The sequence below is a fragment of the Diadema antillarum genome, unplaced genomic scaffold (assembly GCF_040938485.1).
Source record: "Diadema antillarum isolate AM-2024a unplaced genomic scaffold, OU_Dant_1.0 scf00000032, whole genome shotgun sequence".
Lineage (NCBI taxonomy): Eukaryota > Metazoa > Echinodermata > Echinoidea > Diadematoida > Diadematidae > Diadema > Diadema antillarum.
Window position 1 is genome coordinate 109851 of NW_027270921.1, and position 23395 is coordinate 133245.

General features: G+C 39.3%; 1 protein-coding gene across 1 annotated transcript in view; it reads right to left on the minus strand.

The window, feature by feature from the left end:
• Positions 1-2890: 2890 nt before the first annotated feature.
• The window catches only part of LOC139741837 (protein unc-119 homolog B-like), a 73391-nt gene continuing 52886 nt past the window's right edge, over positions 2891-23395 (minus strand). Inside the window, exons 2-5 of the mRNA XM_071652419.1 lie at positions 9505-9618; positions 5247-5358; positions 4147-4319; positions 2891-3276 (exon numbers count right to left, since the gene is read on the minus strand). Coding sequence (XP_071508520.1) covers positions 3155-3276; positions 4147-4319; positions 5247-5358; positions 9505-9618 — 521 coding nt within the window. The 3' untranslated portion in view covers positions 2891-3154. The remainder of the gene's footprint in view (positions 3277-4146; positions 4320-5246; positions 5359-9504; positions 9619-23395) is intronic.

Genomic DNA, 23395 nt, shown 5'->3' on the forward strand with positions numbered 1-23395 from the left:
TTTCTCCATAGCAACACAACTCACACAACTAGACTTGCAAGGTGAATAACGGGGTTACTTTTTAGTCTCGTGTAGAAGAGAGAGCCTACACATGATTTGAACGTACACACATACTGCTATACAGACTCGCGACTTGAAAACTTTAGCTGGAATGAGGAATTGATACATGTATTATATACAAAGTTACAGATAGCTTTTGCTCTAAGTACTGGCTCAAAGTGATCAACCCATTGGTCGAATCTAGTCCAATCAGAAATATCTTCTCTTCCATTATTTACAAGAGAAACCCACACAACAGAATCTCCACACGTCAGAGTCAGACTCAAAAGTTGACAGTCATTCTCGCAAAAAAAAAAAAAAAAAAAAAAATACTAATGCACAATTCATGCTGTGGATCTCCACAGCAGGCAGTACAAAAAAACTACGGTCAGTGAGATTCTCCTAAAATAATCGTAGTCTACACACTACTAAGCTATCACACAGTACTGTTATTTCTCACTAGCGCCCTCCATTCAGGTATACCTCCCATCCCATCCTTAGGTAAAGTTTGAAGTGTGGCTGTTATGAATGCCTGCCAAAACTTCTCTAGTACCACTTGTTCCTCATCATCATGATCTTATCCATTTTTTTAAACATTAATAATGATGATAAAGAGAAGACACCCTCATTTTCAAAGATGAGAGTAACTGCGGTTTGAAATAAAGACTAACGGAGACCTTTACATGATAACAGATTCGAGGCCACATATTAACATGTGACGGTCAATTTGTGGTAATATTTGACTGTGAATAGCAAGGTACATGTAGAGGGTCTAGACCCAGACCCGGCCTACAGGCAGTACTGATCCTATACTGACTCCAAGTCAAACAGCCTTAGTTTGGTTCTGACTACTAAGGGAATGGGGGGGGGGGGGGGGGGGGGGGGGGGGGACATCTACTCTCAGTCATTTTACATCTCAAAGACCTAGGAAAACAGTCAGACCTCAGACTTTGCTTTTTAACATGACACAAATCTATACCCTGAAAAGTTCATGCTCGAATCCAAAGAAAGGCAAATACCTACAAGATGAGAAGCAGAGAAAGTAACCTGAAATGTGAAGCAAGCAAATGCAAGGGAAACTTTCTGAGGCAGAAATAAGAAGGCAGTTTGATGCACAACATATATATCAAAGACAGTGGCCAAGACATCTTTAGATTAAGTATAACAGAGGGTGAGATGATTAAGTACACAAGAGGACTAATGCCAACAAAAAGTACTGTGTGCGTGTGATTGAGCACACCACATACTCGAATCTCTATGCACAAATCTATAAACAGTGCTCTCCTTGCGTGGACACGCACGTTTCAGACATTCCTTCTTCTTCTTTTTTTCAAATTTTTTCATTCAGTATAATTAAAAAATTTTCCCTTTCATCTGTGTTTTTGTTGTCTATATACATGTTGAGGTGGAGCTCAGAGATATATATGTGTATGTGTGTATATATAAAAGGTATGAGAATAGGTATCTAACTTTTCATATGTATACATGAGAATCCAGATACATTGGGTCAAAGAGAGAGGTGGTATAGTCCTATATGAGCCACTATTGGTCTGGAATAAATCTGAAAAGATTAAAGCCATGGCATGATTTGAGACTTTGAAAAAACATACAGATGTGGACTGACTCCCAGTAGTATACTTTAAGTAGTGCATCATGTAGGACTTGTTCAAACCCTGTGAGGTGACTAAGTATACAATCTAGTTTGGTCATGAATGAATGCATACATGCACTGGGGGAAAAACAAAATATGACAAAAAGATGACATAGATTATGACGTACACACATGTGGGTCACACTTGCATGAAGCATACGATTCACAATCACATTTAGCTGTGTTACAAAGCATGTCTGCTTGCAAAAGAAGACATTCTTACCCAATCAATCTACAGTGTCCAGGATACACGGGGACATAGCGTGGTCAAGACAGACTGGTAAGAACCTCATACATTGTACAAACAGCCTCTTCATTGCCATCTACACCCAGAAAGCTACTAAAGGTGATATATGTCTGGCTAGTAATACCGAAATGATGCTATCACCCAGAGTGATATTTTCATTCATTCAATTATGATTGTTTTCAATGCATACTTCTGTCGGAAGTTAATCCTTTCCCTACCTCCAGCCTTGTCGAAAGTTTTCCCTATGGCTTGCCTGACTTTGCTACGTCTGATTGAACACATCACTGAAAAGATTCATCTGATTGGAATATCAACTGGGTAAAAGTTCATTTTAACACAATCAGTTGCAAATTACCTGTTCTTGATGAGACTTTCGCCTACATGATCTGAAGAAGCCTGTAGATCCAGTAGGCAAAAGTCTTATCAAGAACAGGTAATTTGCAACTGATTGTGACAAAATGAACCTTTACCCAGCTGATTGAACACAATCTGCATTTCGTCTGGATAGAAATGGACTTGTGTGCAAGATAGCTTTGTGGGATATTACTTAATTACCATACCGTCGTCAGAAGTAATAAAAAAAACAAAGAAATAAATGTGACTCAGAACACACAAACAGTACACTGTACTATACTGTGCCACATTCCATGTCCAATAAAAATTCTGTGCCAACATCAAAACAATCATTTATTGACACGAAGACGAAGAAACAACACCAAAATTGCTGCTCAGTACTAACATAGTACTCAGTTCTCTGTCATTGTGCATCCCAATTTCACAGTGGGATCTCTCACTTGCTACTAAAATGCTCACTGACCGAAGAAATGTGGACACCGGTACTTACAAAAAAGTCAACGAGTAAGAGAAGTGGAGACAAAGTGATAGTTGTGTGGTGACTAACAGCCTAATCCAAACATATTGCTCCCACTCCCCCCACCCCTTCCTTACCCCACAAACCATTTCTGAGTCTGGACACCAGCCTGTTGGCGAGTGACATAGACACACACATACGTTCACACACACATACACACACAGACACACATTTGCATGCACACACACACACACACACACATACATACATACACACACACAGAGCTGTCTACCAGGACAGAAGACTGGTGATCCCATCTCACATGACTAAACACCCCCCACGTCCTCCCTCCTACTGACAGTCTACAGTGGGAGGAGTGCGCCGCCGTACACCGCTCGGCGGCCGATCACATGGCCCCGATGCCCCCGTTGTAGGCATAGTCGGCCTTGTTGTGCATGATGAGCCTGTTGTCCACGAAGTAGAAGCTGTCCGACTTAGTCTCAAAGGGGTTGTCAACCATCTCATGCACTGTGAGTGAAGGCAATTTACAGAGGAAGAGGAGATATAAAAGGAAAATTAGATATGAGATTCACAGATACCACCAGGTCGACAACAAAATCTGACCCATCAAAAAGGGGAGTGACTTGCATATAATGAGGTGAAACACAGTTCATGTGCAGTGTCTTTTGTAAGTTGTAATTCACGACAGCTTGTCATCTGTGACAATCGTGAAAGTATAAATCTTATGATTACGGTCAGTCCTTTCATAGCGAGATACATGACATTGGCAATGTGGGACCAGCCAGTACGTACCAACCTTGCATCTGCAGCAAACCAAATGGTACAGCACATTAATATGAGGAGGAATAATAAATTTCTTTGGCAATTACTGTAGTTCAGTACTTTGATAGAACAGCCTCAAGACAGCTGCAATTTACTCTAGAAATCATTCACAGCTCAAAATACTGGCTTAACCATAGTCCCTTAATGAGAAAAACATGGACTGGAGGAGAGAATAACTGCTCTTAATGAAATAGAAAAAAATGTGGACAGCCAAAACAATATTCCTTCCCTTAAAAAGAAAAAAAAAAAAGAAAGAAAACTGGCAGTACTCTACTGTAAAACCAAGAATCACTCACGGCATGAAACTTTTGTGAATTAGAGCTGACAGCCTTTTTCGAGGCACGAAACTTTGGCGAATTGCCAACCATGAAAAGACTACAAGTAGTCTACAACGCATTGACACACATCGTGCAGACAGAAACTTGCGCGTGTTTTTCCCTTTCGTGAATCTTGGCTCCTCGCAAAATTCGCAAAAGTCCTATGCATGCAAAGATCTGTTTTTTTACAGTGTTTGTTTCATATGAACACATGAGGGCAGTGTTGCAAACAGCTCACCTTCGTCCGTTGTTAGCTGAGGAAACTCGTATATATGCTCGCACGTGTTCTTGCTCTCGGGAATGATGAAGCCAAAGTTGAAGTCGAAGCTCTTGAGCAGCCGGTCCCGGAAGTAATGCCTCTCAATCATTCTGAAGTTGCTGATTGGCTTGTCACCGACCACAAACTCTACCCTGTGAACGACAGAGAAGGAGGAATTTTCCACGAACATCTTTAACAGTGGACGCTCAGCATGGATGGACACAGTGCATAAAGTCTAGCTGTTGAACAGGCAAAACTAATCTATTGACACATGCCTGAACTCAAATGGCAACAAAAAAACCAAACAAACAAACAAACAAATCAATAAATAACCACACAAGATATGAAAGTGATATACAGTGCGAATCAAAATAAAACAAAAAAAGTAATCCAAATTTGGACAGCTATTATTTCATAATTGTCAGCTATGGAGAGCACAGTGTTAGTTGTGAGGTAAGGGGAACTCTCCCACTTTCCATTGATACCTAATTATGTTGACAAATGTCATGCATGACTGAGCACATGAATTTTAACATTATTCCTACGTACATGAGAATGTTTCTTGGATAGGGAATAAATCTACAGAACACAGGAATGCCAACCTCGTAAACAGCACTGCAGTATTCGGAGGGTTGAAAAGGTGCATTTTTGGTGGAAAAAACAGTATTTTTACCTTTCCTGCTTGTACTAATACATTTGGGAAAAATAGTATTTTCCATGATACCTGCAGTACTTTTGGACACAAAACAGAACTTTCAAAATACTGAAAAAAAAGAAGTAACAGTTGGCATCTCTGAAAGCACCTTGGAAAGTTATCTCTTGTATATGATTTATTTCCTCTCTTTTTATATCTTTTGCTTTTCTCCACTTGAAAGGGGTTTTCACTATCTTCTATTAAAGAATTTTGGTTTGTCAAGTTGCATAAACCCAAAGGCTTATCCCTTCCATATTGAAAGATAAAAGAAAACAGAAAGACTGACCAACAAGTACAGGAGAAGAGAGTTTTTAAAAAACAAGAGAGAGGGAGAAAGACAGAGACAGACAGAGAAACAAACAGATGGATAGACAGACAGACATACGTTGCTCCAATAGTCTTCAGTTTCAGGAACTGTGGCGTGAATTGGTAGCGAACGAAGCGGCCCGCATTGGGGTCGACGTCCTCTGGCTCGGGCTCCACGTCATCATCATTTTCTGTCAGTGAGAACAAGAGTTAGGAGAAATGCAGCGTGAGATCACATTATGCATCATAAACTGTAACATGAGGCCAGACATCTATACATATTTAATAGTGGCTGTATCAGTGTGATCAAATGCAGCAAAACCGCTGCTCATGCTGACGTCAAATCGGCCCACTCAACGCACGCTTGCATTTCACTGGTGCAAACATATCGCTGGGTCACATCGTGGGGGCCCAGCATCACACAAAGATTCTCACGATTACTGTCCATTGAACGAATTGCAGTTGCCATGGCTACAACTAAAATAACAGAATATATGTGTTATGCTTTTACTGTTACCATGGCAGTCGCAATTATCGTCTGTATTGGTGCTTAATGAAACATGACCCTGACATCCTCTAGATTGTAATCCACCAGAGTGGTTTCTTAACTTGTGCCCTCTTGCGCTGTGTGATTATTTTTATCTTCCACGAGCTGAGCATAACTGATCTTGCACATAAATAGAAACAGCAATCAACTTTGAAAACAAAAGAAAAACATTAAGAGTTTCATATTATATGTCTCTAAACTTTAAGATGTTAGTGAAAGATTCATTGAACATAACAATGAAAATGGGTCATATTAATTTTTCCATGAATTCTGCGCATTCTAGATAATCATTGAAATCATTGAAATGTGCATGAAATTGAGGTTACACCACAGCAAAATTTCGATCTGGGAAATGGTAATGAGCGCTGAACCTGATTCTACTGATGCCCCCATTCATTGATTTGTGAAGGCAGCCTCCTGTCCCTACACAATGGACAAATATGATTCATATGCGCATATTGGCAAGCATCTATTGGCACTGCAGGCAGTGCAGACAAAGTACCATGAAATTCTTTTAAAAAAACAAAAAAAAACCTGTTGAACAAAAGCTACCATGAAGTTTTTCTCATGATTTAACATAGCAACATCGAAATCTGCAATCTTCCATCCCCCCCCCCAAAAAAAAACTTTTAAAAAATACTGAGGCTTTCTACACTGCAAAAATAGCGTGTTTGCAGGAATATAATAGGACTGAAATGCATGCTAATGGAGACATAGTTCTGCATCTAAATGACTGGTAATTAGCTTTCGTGTCATGATGCATGGTGACTGGGTGAGATGTCATCACTATGTTTACTCACAAGAATGGGCTGCCATAGAATTTTATGACACAACAAGGATCTGCTTCCTCGTTTTATAAAACAAATACTACACATCATTTTGACTGGCCATTAGTATAGTTATCGACACTTGGTACCTTTGAAACAGTCTGAACACTTTCGACCATTGCCTCAGGCATGTCAGACTGTTCCAAAGGTATCTTATGTGGGTAATTTTTACTAATGCCCTCACTGATGTATATCATTTGTATACTACAGATTCACAGGGTGCTAAAAATGCACTTGCCTACTGGCCCTGGGGAACTGAAAATCTCTACTAAAAATTATGAAAGGCATGTGCCTGTTATAACAGTATGATACCCTACTTTCAGCGGCCATTTGATTTGAGCAAGTGGGTGAAAAATCTTTGGTAATGCAGCGATGAGCCTCCAGAGTAGATAAATACCCCCTTCTATTCATCGCCAGGTAATAGAGAAGGCGGCTAGAGACAGATCCAATTCATGAGTTTTATTGATGACATGCAAATCCAAGAAAGGCGTGAGAGATTTCACCTTTACCGACACAGAGGAGATATATTAAAGTGCTTGAAAACAGGGACGGCCTGTGAAAGGGTGAGGTGGTGGTGGTGGTGGGGGGGGGGGGGGGGGGAGGGGTGTAGAGCTTCACTTCCTTCCGGGAACTGACAGACATTTCAAATTAAAACATTCAAACTCTGGATTCTACAGCTGTGACTGATATGCCCTCAAAACTCAAATCCACCCAATCTTGAGAGATATTGAAACTTTTCTGTCCATCGATCTGGGGGGCATTTCATGACGCATTTTGTCAGATATTTCGTCTGACAAAATGTTAAAAGCTACTGAAATCCTTGCATCTGATTGGCTCAGAGCAAATTTGTCCGACAAGTTGTCGGACAAAATGCTTCATGAAATGCCCCCCTGTAATATACGTTATATATGTGATGCAAGTGTATCTGTAATATCTATCACTTATACATGTGTTATGTATGCACATAGGTTGCATTCACATAGCCACATGCTCATTCATGTACACTGTATACCACCAATTTCCAAGTAAGTATTGTAAGGAAAAAGGGCCCAGCATTTCTCGAATGAATCTTTTCTGATGACCTAAAAATCATTTGCAAAAGTTATTACACACTGCTATAAAATGTGTGTACATATTTGTAACATGTATAGACCTACATATTTGATTTGGGTGTTGTTTTTATGTTAATGTCTATAACTCAATTCAGTCATAAAACTGGGGGCTTCAGTATGCAAACAATAGTTAATCTATGCACTGACATAGCAATGTACCTGACTCACTGCATAATCCTTTAAATTACCTTTTCTTCTTATTTTGGAATCCCGCCAGTTATGACGACATATGTAAGCCGAATAGGTCTACACAGGTATCCAGGCCAATACATAACAGTAAACATCATCTATTTTGTGGGGGCTCAATATTCATGAATTTTGCCAAAGCAATTTGTAACACTGGCACAAAAAATATGAATGCGTGACATTTCCCTCAGCAAAACCCACACATTTCCATTGATTAGCTTACCACAAATTTGTAAACTTGTGACATAATCTGATCATAAGGAATTCAGGGTGCCAATTGTTTATGAAACACAATGGCGTAGGATTATTAATGTTTGAGAACACTCCCTAATGCATTGTCATTGCACTGCATCAGATGCATGAATTGATTGAGAATATTATCCAATTACAGAAATTAATTGCCCCATAAGATGGCACTGTCAATCTACTCCACTATCTACCATGGGTAAGAGGCAAGATACCACATCTACAGGTTAACTCTCAAGCTAATGGCTCGTGAATCAAAGCGACGATTACTCGTAAATGTATGACTGTTTGATTGCTAGGCAAAAACATGACAACAGGTTGTTTCAGGTATGCTATGTTGGCACTTCTGGCCTACACCTAGATATCACAGCAGAATGTGAGTGAGATTCGTTGGATGAACTGCATAATTACACCAACCACTTCAGTGATAAGCGCCCCTTGCTTTGAGGTTTGTTTGTTTGTTTGTTTGTTTGTTTGTTTACTTGCTTTTTTGTGTTGTTTTGTTTTGTTTTTTGGAGGGAGGGTTTGACTTTGCTGATATCCTCACAATTTGATTTACTGGCAGCCAGTCACTTAAGAACAAGTTGTGCCAAATCCTGATTCAGCTGGCTTTTATCATATTGTAGGCCAACCATCACCATGAAAGCCTAAGTCCCTAAACAACGATTTTCTTTTATGGCATTTCTAGATTCTCTTGACTCTATTAAGCATTCTAGTGATGTATCACTTCTGTCACTTTATTTCCAACAACTCCCACCAAAAACGGTAGGAAAGCAGGCCATCACACAAAGACACTTTGGGAAAAGATCAGCCTTGAAGTTTAATGCAGACAGAAAGCATGCCATAGATTGGCTGTTGACATGCAAAGGGGAGATTAAAAGTGCATTAAAGCAAGTTACATGAAACCAACAAGTTTCCACTTTGAAAACATTCCAAAGCTCTGAAAGTCAAACAGGAGATAATATGGATATCAAACTTTTAATCTGACAACAAATATATAAAATATCTCATCTTTCAGTCACATAACCTTACTCGGCATTTTCTACACTTCACCATCAGTGAATTTATTCAGGTACTGTGCTGGTACAGTAGGTCACATTCTAACTTGAAATGAAAACATGATAATTCTCTAATTTTCCTCCTGCTTTCAATGTGAATGGAATCCTCAGGTCAGCCTCTGTCAAAAAGGGTCAAATTCAATAAAAAGTCAGTGTCATAGTGTGAACACAAGCAGAACAAGGCTGGTATGATGTAACTCAGATCTGACAAGTCATATTCTGGAGCAGCAAGACTACAATCAGAAAGAAATAATCTAAGGAGAATAAAAAAAGTCTTAAAGAACAATAACACAGGTCATATATGGCACCAGTCTTCAACACAGTATAAGGCTACTCCCTTCCTACTCCGCTAAGGATTTACCTGATGGCGGGGGCTTTGCGATCTCAAATAAAATGGTCCCAGTCTCCATGTCTCTGATCTTGAATCTCGTGAAGTCTATACTGAAGATGTTGGCGTCTGGGTCGCAGAGGTAACCTGCAGAGAGCGAGACAGAGAAAGAGAGAGAGAGAGAGAGAGAGAATAATGAAAGATTTGTTTTACACACAGCCATCTGTTCATTACAAATTAATTGCCTTGTGATCTAGCGCTGGAGTGTCAAACCGACTAATTCCCACACTGTGGAGGCATGGAATCATTGTCGTCCTAACAGCTGGAACAGTTTCTATCACTCATCTGTCCCCCCCCCCCCCACCCCTCCCTTCTAAACACCCTATCTCAATAAATTGTCTGCAGTGAGACCTGTGGAGAATAAATTGCCACAGTTAGATGAAGCCAAGGAGATGTGTACCAGGCACTGGTACAGATAATTTAACTCACTGAACCCCACAGTACACTCACATTTAAAGGAATGGTACAGTATTGGCTGAGGTGGGAATTCAGCTTTTAATTATTTGCGAGATATTTAGAAATCACTTTGTGAAATGGTAAGAAGTGTACAATTCTGAGAGTAATTCAAAGTTTATTTGATGAAAATCGGTTTTGAAAATAGTTGAGATATTCAAAAACAAAGTGAAACAAAGCGATTCTAATAAAAGGTGGGTCCCACATTTTATTGGGAGAGCTTTGTTTTGGATATTTCAACCATTTCAAAACCAATTTTCTTCAAATAAACTTTGAATTCCTCTGAGAATTACATGCTCTTTCATATTTCATGAGAGGTATCTCATTATCTCCAAAAATCACCATCAAAAAATGTTGGAAACCTCAAACCCCATCCCAACTGAAACTGTGCCATCCCTTTAAGAACAGTTGTGGGAGATTCAGAGGGGTGGCCACAGCCAGGTCAGGGGCTACTAAAGAGTTAAAGGGGGTTGAAACTCAAATATCATAAGTGAATGGATGGAATGCAGCAATTTTAGAACAGATCAGCAAAGCTATAGAGGAAATTCAGATAACATCACTCTGAACACACAGACTGTATGTTAGTAACAAGTCACAGAAATATGTATTTTGCATAAAAAATGGCATTTTTTGGAATTCTTTAACATGATCATTTTCTCTATACTGTTTTCCAAACATGACACCACAAACTGCAGTCTTCTCATTCAGTGATGGCTGCACCAGAACTTTAAAAATGCACTCCTTTTGAACAGATTTTCATCAAACTTCACAGATGTGTTCACCTAATATTGCTGTGTTTACTCAATGCACATGTGAATTAGGGTTTCATTCCCTGCAACAGTGGCAGTCAGTATTAGACAAGAATGCATTACACATCATACAATCTTCACAGAGCTGTATCAGCTGCCTCATTGAAAGTATCAGAAGGAATTTAATCTCTATCATAAATTCTGTGGGTAGCAAACACAATCTTCAATCATCTTCAGTATTTGACCTTACTGTGGATCAACTGCAGGAAAATTTTCTTTTGGAGAAAGTCCTCCAAATGAAGTCCATTTCAATGACAACATCTACACATACTTAAAGTTGCTATATTAAACAACTTCAATGTAACAAAGGCCTACAGTGCTCAGTCAATGTGAGACGCTCTAATTATGCCAAAACAGAGCCACTAAAAAACTTCCTCTTCCTACATCCAGTTTTGCTCTTTAGAATTCCATGGGGGCAAGAAAGAGGTAATAAGATTACTTCTAACTCCATATTTCGATCATGAATGTATAACACTGTCTTAATCAATTCATGTCCTAAGGGGTTCAGAGAAGACAAACTAAGAAAGGGAGGATTGAGTGAATGTGGGATGCATCATGTATAAATAGCACTGAAAGACATAATTCATAGTGTGAGACATAATGGGGAGCACTACGTCTTTCCCGGGTCTAATTAGATGTCACCAAATTCTGCCTCATCAAGGGAAGTGCAGCATAAATCAGGAGACCGATGCCCGACTTCTCCCAGACGTGTATCATGATGCATTCATTCTCGTGGTACAGGGCATCTAGGGTGAAACATTATAGCACTGCTCAAATTTCCTGCCATTACTAGAAATGTATCTCTTCCCCTCTCCCCCTCCCCCCCCCCCCCCCCCCCCCCATTGCACCTGAGAGCATGAATATGAGGCGGTGGACAGTTTAAATGAAACCACTGATACATCCATTCAATCCTTGATCTTGCAGGGAAAAAAAGACATACCACATGCATATTCATCTCTTATATCCTTAGGGCTCAAAATAATGTAAAAATCAAGACTTTTATTGCTGATGCTCCTAAAAACTATGCTTTGTTGAGAGGAGCACAGCTACATGCTATGACCCACATATCTCTATCTTTATCTTACACAGGTGCCAAATATTGTAAAAGTAAATGTTATTTTTGCGTGAGTTATTTTTCGCCCTTGGCTGGGTGAGATGAATTTCCACGTTTGTAATTCCACAGAATCAAGATACATATTAGTGGAACATATCACATACAAAAATTATTTCGCGTGTTTTTATTTTCAAGCTGGTTTCTGGTCGAAAATTTCCACTTTTACGATAAATAAGAGTGCATGCAGCTGAATATATAAACTTTTGAATTATACCATAGTTGCTTTTAAAAATTGTGCAAAAATCGAGTAGTGTAGATACCACTTCCTATTTTATAAATCTACACAGAAATTAATCAGATCAAATCCAACACGACAAAACTCTCATACAGTACACAGTATGTGATGCGTGTTGTGTCTTACGGACAGATGGCAGCATCGTCTTCACTCAATCCCTTCAAACCACATGACATTTGGTGCCACGCATGGACAGCAGGATCTCCTAATGCCTAAATCCCTCATGGCCTTGATGTCCAAATATTGCCGGGCAAAGCGTGCCGGGCCAAAGGGAGTCGGTCCTAAACAAATTGTGACATCTGAGGCCCGAGTTTACAAACAGATGGGAAAATTTTCCCCACCTTCCTTGTGCTCCAATCCCACTAAAAGCCATGGGGAATGATCCTCATCCTCACATCATTGTGAGGATTGTCAAGCAAACTGCCTCATTGTCTTTACAAAAAACAACAACAACAACAATGGCTCACTGAATTAAAAAAAGAAGTACACTTAAAAAGAGTCCATTGTATTTATACATTAACAAAATGCTTTAGTTTTTTTTATTTCATTTCATTTATTGAATTTTCATTTTCAACAGATGATTAATAAAAGTACACTTAAAAGAATCAATTGTATTCATATATTATCAAAATGCTTTGGTTTTTTTCATCTCATTACATGTATTAAATTTTCCAAAAAAAAAGATCCTAACAAAAACAACAATGTACACATTCTGAAAATATGTCAAAATATAGCATCATCACAATATAATAGGTTATAAAGCACAGATGCATGTTGAGAAGCCTAGACAATGCCATAACTTGAAAAGGGAATGGCAAAAGAATGAATAAAATCAGATAATAGCTGCTTTTGTGCCATGCACTGACTAGGGTAGATGGCTAAAAATACTTACTGGAAATAAATTTAATTCATGACAGATTTGCATTGTACATGACCATATCAAAAGTAGGTTACATCCAATTTTTGACGTGTACACACATTATCCAATTATCATCTTACACAACGGTGTTGGCATAGCTTGCAAAGGGGGTACGGTGCCGCTTTTCAATCACTCTCATTACATTTAATCAGCGGAGAATGCGCGTGATGCTAACAGTGTGCGATCAATGAATCATTTCATGCATGACGCACCGCCTAATCTATATACATGGCGAACCCTGGTCCAGACTTAATGACTCAGCAACACAGCTCACTGGGATCAGCTGCAAGATGCTACATCCAAAGTGCACACGTGTGTGTGTTTGTGTTTGTGTTTGTGTGTGTGTGTGTGTGTGTGTGTGTGTACAGTGTCTATGAGACTGAGCTAGGCATATGAAGTTTTCAATTAGGCCAAAAAAAAAAAATTGTTGCATTGGCGTAACATGAGATTTTCAAATAGGGTCGGTCGGGCGGATTTTTTTTTTTTGTTACCTGCATTTTACGTGTAAAACTCGTGCTCAGTTCAGTAAACAGTTACAACTGCTGCACCGAATGTGCTGTGTTCATCTATTCTACAAATCATTTATGAGGCCGATATTACTGGAATTATACCCCTTCACAGAATTTAAAGATGTTGACATCCCTATCCTGAATGTTTTCACTTCATATTTTACTATTTTGACTTAGATAAGATAGATGCAAATTGACCCATATGTACGATCTTTTCATCGCACACGGCGATCTCTATTACAGTCCCACATATACAGATTCGTGTAAGTTCTCCACACAAGAAACCTATGGCAAAACTGTGCACAATACATCGCAGTCTGAATGCTACGTATACACTGAATAAATCTTGTTAGAGTACGTGTCCGTGTTGGAAACAGATGACGTACTGATCAAGGAAGGCTTATGCGAGGCGCTAGATCTCTCCCTCGTACATCCGATATCCCCAGAGCCGTTTCCACTTCCGGGTTTGTGCGATCGCGATCGCAATCAACAAGATATTTGATATCGATAGCAAAAAAAAATTAAAAAACATGGGGTCGGCGGAATTTTTAGGGTCGGGCGGGTTATGCCAATGCAACAATTTTTTTTTTTTGCCTTACCATGGCTGCCGGCAATAGGCCAGCACCGCCGTATAAACCACATTCCGACTTTGGCAAAAAATTTTGAAAACAAACAAACAAACAAATAAACAGCAAAACAAATGCAAAAAGGAATATATTCCCATTAAAACTTTCATCATTTTTCTGCATTGCAAAATCCAAATTTTATTTGTATTCTGCATGGTTTTGCACACACCCAAGCAATATGTTTGTGTTTGCTTAATTCCATGTTTTATAGGTATACACCAAATGGATTTTGAAGAATAACTGAGTATGGATGTGTGTTTGAAATGTTAAAGTATCAAACTTAAGAATAAACCACTGCAAAACCAGAAATTTTTGCATGCATGAATTTACGCGAATTTTGCAAGGAGCCGAGATTCACAAAATTAGAATGCATGCGAAAGTTTTTGTCAATACTATGCATTGAATCAATGCCAGTGGCAATTCGTGAAAATTTCATCCCGTAAAAAACACTGTTGGCTCCAACTCACAAAAATTTCATGCTGAGAATATTTCTGGTTTTACAGTAGTTGAGAAAACCAGCGTGCACATTTGTGTTTTCATTCAAACACACCATATAGTTTACTGTCTGAGAACCAAGTCCTTCTTTTCAGCCCAATTTCGAACTGATCTGATATTCCCCTTTGTGTACCATGCAGGCTTCATACATTTTACATGCTCTGAATAGTCCTTGCCCAGCTGTGAGTTCTATCTGCCCCAGTCAAGTGGGCATGTAGACTTGTAGCAACCAGCAAAGTACTTCTCTGACCCTCTCCCAGGCTAGATTGGTAATCCCTTCATTTAGTTTTGGTTACAGGTATATACAGTTCTCAACCTCTTTACCTTTGTTTTCATTAAAGGGGCATTTCAGACGATTTTCATAATTTTATATCATGTAGTACATACATCGACAGTTCCATGTATAGATTTGTAGAATTTGTTGTGGTACTTGTGCAGAGAAACCAATACTCTGAAAATCTTAAATAAATTACACTGAACAGAGCTGAAGACACAGGAGCCTCACATACTTTTAGAAATGTAGCAGTATAATTTCATTACAATACCGCATGCTTAACAACTTCACCTGTGTAGAATTTATGCATGCCTTAGTAATTCTTCCTTTATTCTGCTTCCTTGATCCCCAACTCATGCATTCTTATGGTGAGGCTGCCATGTCATCATCCTTGTTCATTGCAATTTGTTATAAATTTTGAAAACATTCTTATTCCTCATCCCAATCACTACAAATTCTGAAACTCTGTACTCAGTATAACTAATTTATAGTTGTTCAAATGTAAAACTCTGAAAATCATCCAGAGGTCTCCTTTAAAAACAACACTGGAAGTCCTCAAAAGAGTGTAAACTTCTGCCAAGGTCACAAGATCACTTTAGTACATGTTGGCCATAGAACTGCGCATGCATCCTTTCAAAAAATCTAGATATAGTCCAGATCTGGAAACCAGCAAAAAACCCACCACCTGTTTCTTCAACCACAGCAGATCTATCCTGAAACTTTCATCAAGATCCACTCATAAACTTTCAAGAAAAAAAAATGCTAGCAGGTATAGACAAACACCAATGCCAAAACTATAACCTCCTCGGTGGAGGGTACAAATGAAAATTCAAGAGGCTAATGAGTTTTGCTATAGTATGCCACTGAAGTCAAGTACTGTATAACATGACATGACAAAAGAGAAATTCTGTCGACAACTTACGTCACTACCTGCACTGCAAAGAATCAACACGACAACATGACCTAAATATCATTTTGGCTGCTTTTAATACTTTATCTCCCTGTACACCCATGAATATATAATATGAGAATCATCCCCCCCCCCCCTCTTTCATATCTGCTAGAATGATACAGCCTCACTTCCTGGATTCACACCCACACTCCCAAGGTCATGCACTGTTGACAGGGGAGGAAATTTATACCATCCAAGCCAACTTTGTAATGGGGGAAGACTTTAATGAGTTCACCATTATAAGCTCAAATTACCGTCTCATTCCCTGTCACGCATCAAAGTAAAACACGCTTAAAAGTGATTGTGATTTCCACAAAAGTGCACTTGTAATGAAGTCATAATGGCAGGAAATCTTTTATTTACAAGTTTGGTACACAATACAGGGATAACTTTTTTTTCCTTACAGTTCCGAAACACTTTTAATCCTTTCTTTGGGTACAATGCAGGCCTCTCTCTGTCATGACAATCAGTTCTCCTTCATTTCATGGAAAAATCATGCAGGATATAATGATGCCTTTATGCTAGCATGCTGTATTGCTAAAAATAAACACATTCTTTGCCTTCTGATGACTCTGACACACACACACATACACACACACACACACACACACACACACACACACACACACACACACAATAACCCTGGTAATGACTGTTACAGGGGTGGATGGATATAGCTGCAAGTACCACTGGTCATTAGAAGTATATTCATATCTTAAGTAGATTAAACCTTGAACAAGTGGCGAGATGAGACGGTCGGTGGCTAAATATAGATAGGCACCGCACAGGAGGCGGCAAAGGAATATTTAGCTGTCTAGTGCACATTGGTATGTGTGATCAATGTTTGCAGATGGTGTTTCCTGGGTTAACCCTCTCCATACCATTATTCAAGTCACACACAGTCTTCCTTTCTCTCGTGTCACTCCTTGTTTTTACTTTCTTTCTCTGTATTTCCTCATATCTCTCTCTCTTTTTCTTTATGTCTCTTTCTAACTCATATTTCTGTATGCCCTTCCCCCTCTCTCTTTCTAAAGTATACGAATGAACAGTTTCAATGCAAAATGGGTGTAAGTGCTATTTCTAAGCATTTTAAAGTAAGTCCATCATCAGATATATTATAGAGTAAAATTGTTGGACAAAATTCTAGCAAGTGTTTTGAGAAGTTTGAGAAGTAGTTGCTCACAGCCTGAAATTCTGTCTCAGGACGTGAATGCTGTGATACTGTGACCTTTAACCTCTAGACAAAACATCCCTCAAGGTTTAACATATAGTGCAATCACGCAGACATTTTTGCCACACTTCATGTGGATAGTTAACCAACTTGTGTGTGGGTTATATTTTTTTTTTTTAAGTTAGTAAGGCAACAAAAGACACCCACAGACAGTAAAGGCAAGCTGGAAAGATAACACCTCTAGCAGCTCTTAAAGTGACAAAGATATGGAGACCACGTTGGGGATGAAAGCGAAGACGGAGAGCAAATACCCTTATTCTACGGCATATGATACAAATAAAATAAGAGAACTGGCCACAAATGGCATTGGGCGGCAAACAGAAGAATACAAAAAAACAAAACAAAAGGGGAGGAAGGAATAGAAGATTAAGAAGAGGAAGAGAGGTCGGTGAAAAAGAGGAAGTCTGGAACGAAGAGAAAGCAAATGTTGACGGGAGAAGAGAATTGGCGGGATGCGAGGCGAGAAGGGCCGACTCTCTATCACACGTACGCCACAGACAGACAGACATGCACGCATTTTAAGGGAGGCAATGTTGATGTATTCGCCTCCGTTACCTGGCGAACAAATACGAGGGAAGTACTCCCTCGCCTGGCTATAGAGACACTCTTTCCAAATGCAAGGTGGAGGGTGGGGGGGGGGGGGGGGGGGGGGAGGGAGGGATGACGATTCCTTGGCGACTGAGGCAAGGGCTCAGCATCTTTAGAGGAACTTACTCGCTCAGGTTGCTTTTCAATTGGGAAAACATGAAACACAGAACATTTTGCCTAAGATGCCGCTACATAAATTTTTCTTAGAGATGGAACATTCATACATGTAAACAGACAGAGAAAGAGACAGAAAGGGGGGGGGGGTTGAGAAACAAATACATTTTCTGAGCCCTGCATTTGGAAAATTGCCTGGGTATTACTCATCGCATGGCTCTCTGTTCACTTCTCGTACACTCCATCAATCAAGTCAAGGTACAATATACTACAAGTACATAGGGTGTACCTTATTTTTAATGTAGTTCTTTCCCTTTAAATAATCTTTCTCTTCTTTTCCTATTGTTCTTAAATTCTTCAACAAAAACTGAACCCCTCAAAGCTTTAATAGTACACACATTGTGCACATCAGGCAAAGTGCAAATTTTGCCAAATGACTTGGGTTAGAATTACGAATACATTCACACCGATAGCAGAGGACGATGTGTTCAATTTTGTACTCTTGTGCAACACGTCCCCCTGTTCACACCGGCCAAAGAACTTATTTTGTGAACATGTATAGAAACATGTTTCATGTTAATCGAGTTATTTTGTGCGCCTGAAAGCAACCGTGAATCAAGTTTCTCCTGAACACATCCTCAAATTACATTCGGCCAATTTGTGGTCCCATGGTGTTTTCTCATCGAGTTTTGCTCAATTCTGGGCACACATTTACGTAAATGTCTAAAGGTTTGATTTCTGAAACAAACTGGAAGAACCCGAGCTTTAACAAGACCTGCATGCACTTCTGGCCGCCAAATCATGTACTCTCAGGATGTACACATGTATGGCACTAGCAAGTATGTTCCCACTCTTGTAAACATGCCAACCAAAAGGGCTGCATGTTTTCATTGACATGCCATGGAAATTGCATGACGGAAGGGTAATTGCAAAATGACGTCGAAAAGGAGATTAATTTCCATGTCTGCAAAGTCCCTAACCCAATATAGTTATGCATTTTGGAAGCATGATTACAAACAACAAAATTGTGCAGTCTGAAAAAAGACTAGGATGCTGCTGTAATTTAACACCTTTGTAAGTCTAAAACCCAATTCCACACCCACAATCATGTACCCTACAGAGCAGGTGAATCTTTCTTTGGATGTTTTTGTTTACTTTCTAGTGGCACAGTTTTCACAGTCAACAGGCAGCAAATATCCTTTGCTACCGTATAATATGAAAACAGAAGAGACTTAATAAGGGGTGAGTAGGCGATGGGGGAGTAAAGGGAGGGCAAGGGTCTGAGAAAAGGGGAAAGTATGGACAGGGTATGGGGAGGGGAGGGGAGGGTAAAGGGATGGTAAGGGGAAGGCACAAGGAGGGTAAGGGGAGGATTAGGGCAGAGGAGGGTAATGGAGGGAAGGGTAAAGGGAGGGTAAAGGGAAGGTAAGGGGAGGGTAAGGGAAGGTACAAGGAGGGCAATGGAAGCATAAGGGGAGGATAAAGGGAGAGGAGGGTAAAGGAGGGGAGGGTGAGGGAAGGGAGGGTAAGGGAGGAGAGGTAAAGAGAAGAGTGGGTAAGGGGAGGTTAAGGGGAGGGAAAGAGTAGAACAAAAGGCGAACAAGGAGAGAGGATAAGGGAAGGAAGGATAAAGGGAGGTAAGGAAAAAATAAGGGAGGGGAGGGAAAAGAAGGATATGGGGAGGTTAAGGGTTTAGTAGGAAAGGATAAAGGGAAAAGAGAGGGAGGGAGGGAGAGGGAAGGGTAGACATGATAAAATTACAGCATCAAACAATTTACCACCATAACCCGATAGGATGTTTGCATGATGCTAATGTCTGTTTCACCCGCCAAGAAACGATCTGGCAGAAAGAACCCATTCAGCATCACTACTGTGATTTCCGTCAGCTGATGATCTATTACTGCACAGCTACAGGGAGTAGAGATGTAGACACGCACATCCAAAGTCATGATCAATTATTCGCCCCAATGCACACAAATGCATTCAATACAGCTCTGGTTTTCTCTTCAACTTCCATTCTCCCCTGCTACAGCAAACACACACACACACACACACACACACACACATATCTGCTCATGAGACTATGTGGTACATTATCACCGGCAGCAGAATTGTGCCCCCCCCCCCTCCCCATCGCCCGATTCTACCATGACACCGATAACATTGATCAAGCTGTTCATGGGGAGTTCCACTGGTGACATTGTGGTGTCTGCCAAAGTCATCATCACTCAAGAAACCAGAACATTGACTTGATGAATTCTACAGACCTCCCAGACTCAGATAGACTGAAAAGACACATGCAGGCTTTCCAAACTGAGTTTACTATGAATAATTTTTGGATATGATATTTAGAATCAAAAACATTTGAGTAAACTGCACTTCTCACAAAAATATACCTTACATATTCAAAAATTTTCTTTCGTAAACTGGGAACTATATAGCAATAACTATTAAATTTCCCTCGATTTAAAACACATTTCCTCCTGTCAACATCAGGATAATTTAACTAATTTTGTGGTATATGACATCAGTACATATCCTCAGTTTACAGTTCTTATCCAGGAATTATTGGCATATATTCACCTATGCTAAATTATGATAGAAATGACAGAAAATGTTAGATTATAATTGTACGCACAATGCCGTACTTGATAGCTACTGCTAATCTCATGGGGTTTCATTCCCCCTCCCCCTACATTCATGACCCAGTTCAAACAGCCCCAGAAGTTTCAGAGTTGGTATGTTTGTTTTACCCTATTCGTAATATGGTGCATACGCATTGACGGTGAAATACTGTGGTAATTCACACAGTAATTCATAGTGTGACTGCCAAAACACCACAAAAGACATCATAAAATACAGTGGTATTTAGGGTAGGAATTCAAATTGAGAATGGTACCGAGTGAATTACTACAGTTTCCATTAATCATAATGTGGTATTTCACCAAGAAAAGTGCTAACAAATTGCTGTGGCATTCAATACCACGATAATTTAAATGTGAATGCACCTACAGTAACTGACAAAGTAAAAATATATACAGAAATCATATTCATACTACAGACAGGGTAAAGTGAAAGTGATATAAAACAAGTCTCCTACGCTACATTCCCTTTTCTCAGAACACAAGAGGCGCAGGTGCTGTCTAGACATGACAGTGGTTAGTTTCTCACTTCATACACAGCTAAGTACAGTCAACCTCACCTGGCAAATCCAAAGGGACCACAGAAAGTCCTTCAAATTATGTGAGTTTTGACTTAGCATGATAGAATTAGCACATGTTTACATCCATCCGGATTAAAACTTTTCTTCATCTTAGCCATTTTTTTTTTCATTTTTTTTTTTTTTTACTTCTGTGAGGTCAACTGTATTACCAAATGAGGGCAAGGCATCTGAATGGTAAGTAGCCTTCATATTACTGGTAAGTCTTCCAAGCTACGGTCATAGTACCCTCAGCTGAGAAACCGAAGGGAGTTCAAGCGCAACACCATTGTATATTCAGCTTGACATAATCAAATGGAGAAAAATCAAGCAAAAATAATACTAGACAATACATCATATCCTTAACATTCTTAAAAAAGGCAAGACATTTTAAACTTCAATGTTTCTACTAAACAAAAATAGCAGTCAGGATCACATGTGGATTAAATGGGGTGATGGCATGAACTCACAATTCTACCACCGGTTTGGGTGCAAATATTATCATGAAAATCACATCTTTTGTTTTGTTTGATGTTTTTGCCTTTTAAAAGAACCTCTACCACTCTGTTTCATTCCACTTTATTAATCACAGCCAACTTCAACATGATGCAAAATAGCACTTTACGTTGTAAAGAGAATCTGGTCTATGGAGGCAATTTCCATTCTGAGATTTAACCCTTTCATCACAATGACAATGTTTATTTATACTGCACAATGTTGCTGGCATTTAGTGGTCGTGGTCCTGAAAAGGTTAACTGGGAGACAGTATGCTCCCACTGAATTATCTTGAATAAGTAAGAGCTACTGTAAACCATTCAGAATAAAGCAAAAACTTGACATGCTAATCATCACCATCCCAAACTGCCCAGTTTTGCGGTAAATCATTTCTCAATCATCGACCATTACATGAAGAACTAATCTAAATTAATGAATGTGTCAAAATTTGACATACATAATTGATTCTGAACCTGTCAGGTAAAAAAAAAGCAGTGGTCTGTATGAAGAGAAAAGGAAAAGATGAAATGACATACATAATTGATTCTGAACCTGTCAGGTAAAAAAAAAAAGCAGTGGTCTGTATGAAGAGAAAAGGAAAAGATAAAAAGAGGGATTTTTAGAAAGTCTCTCTCGTGAGCTGGTGCTGAATTATTCATGCTGTAATCATCATCCTCTCACCAAATTTCAGGGTCACGAGTTTGCAAGGCAAGGATAGAGAGAAGGGGTGAAGAAACATTCTCCTTGGAGGCAAGGTTGCAGAGGGATAATCAAAGGAGGGATGGGAGCAGTCCTAGATCCTCACTGGGAAAGGTTTGGTGCAGACGTGTTCATTTTGTGTCACTCTTTTTCTTTTTTTTTCTGTTTTTGAGGGGTTGTTGTGGGGGCGTAAGGAGTAGCAACAGAGAAAGAAAAGATGTCTAGACATACAAATATTGTACTAATCTGATACTGATTGCTCATTGTAGAAGCATAAAATATAGGTTGCATTATCAAACAAACTTTTTATTATAAAAGATCACATTCCACTGAGCAGTTTATAATAATAAAAGAAGAAATTACTGTATCTGAGGAATTATATAGCACTCATATGTAAATTGGCAATTTCCACTCACATACAACAGGTACATTGCGTATTACACCTACAGCATAATGAAGCCATCAATTACAAGGAAACTCTGGGCTGCAACGAGGTCGTCTGCCTCATTATAAGCAATAACAAGAAAAAACATGCACAACTGTATACATGTGGGACTACACAGCTCACAGATAATAATTCCAGCATCTTCCTGAAAATGAACCACCTACACATTGTACATTTCTTCATGACTGTTCTGATGAAAACATAGTGAAATGCTTTAGAATTCATAAAAATCTTCCTAGATGCCCATATTACTGGTATTGTACAGCAGAGTATTAAAACAGGCAGTGAAGTTTGACCTACATAGTATGTACTGCTCAATGTGTGTATCATGTGTTGTACTGGTACTTTGCAGTAAGGATGGGTTACAGTGGGTATCAGAGTGTCACTGAAAACTCATGCATATTACAGGAGTTATGGTGCAGTTCACATTCAAAGCATCAGCTTGAAACTTGTACGACACAAACAGAATATAGATGCAAGATTTGAAAGTGGCATTACAAAATGAGCTTTCTTTAAATACAGTGTACTTTCTGGAAAACTAAGGGGAAAACTATGTTTCCAAGGACATTAAAGGGGCTGTACAGTACTGGTTGAGGTGGGGATTCATGTTTTTTACATTCCTAAGTGAGATAATGAGAAACCTCTTATGAAATATGAAAGAGCATGTGATTTTAAGAAGGATTGAACATTTATTTGATGAAAATTGG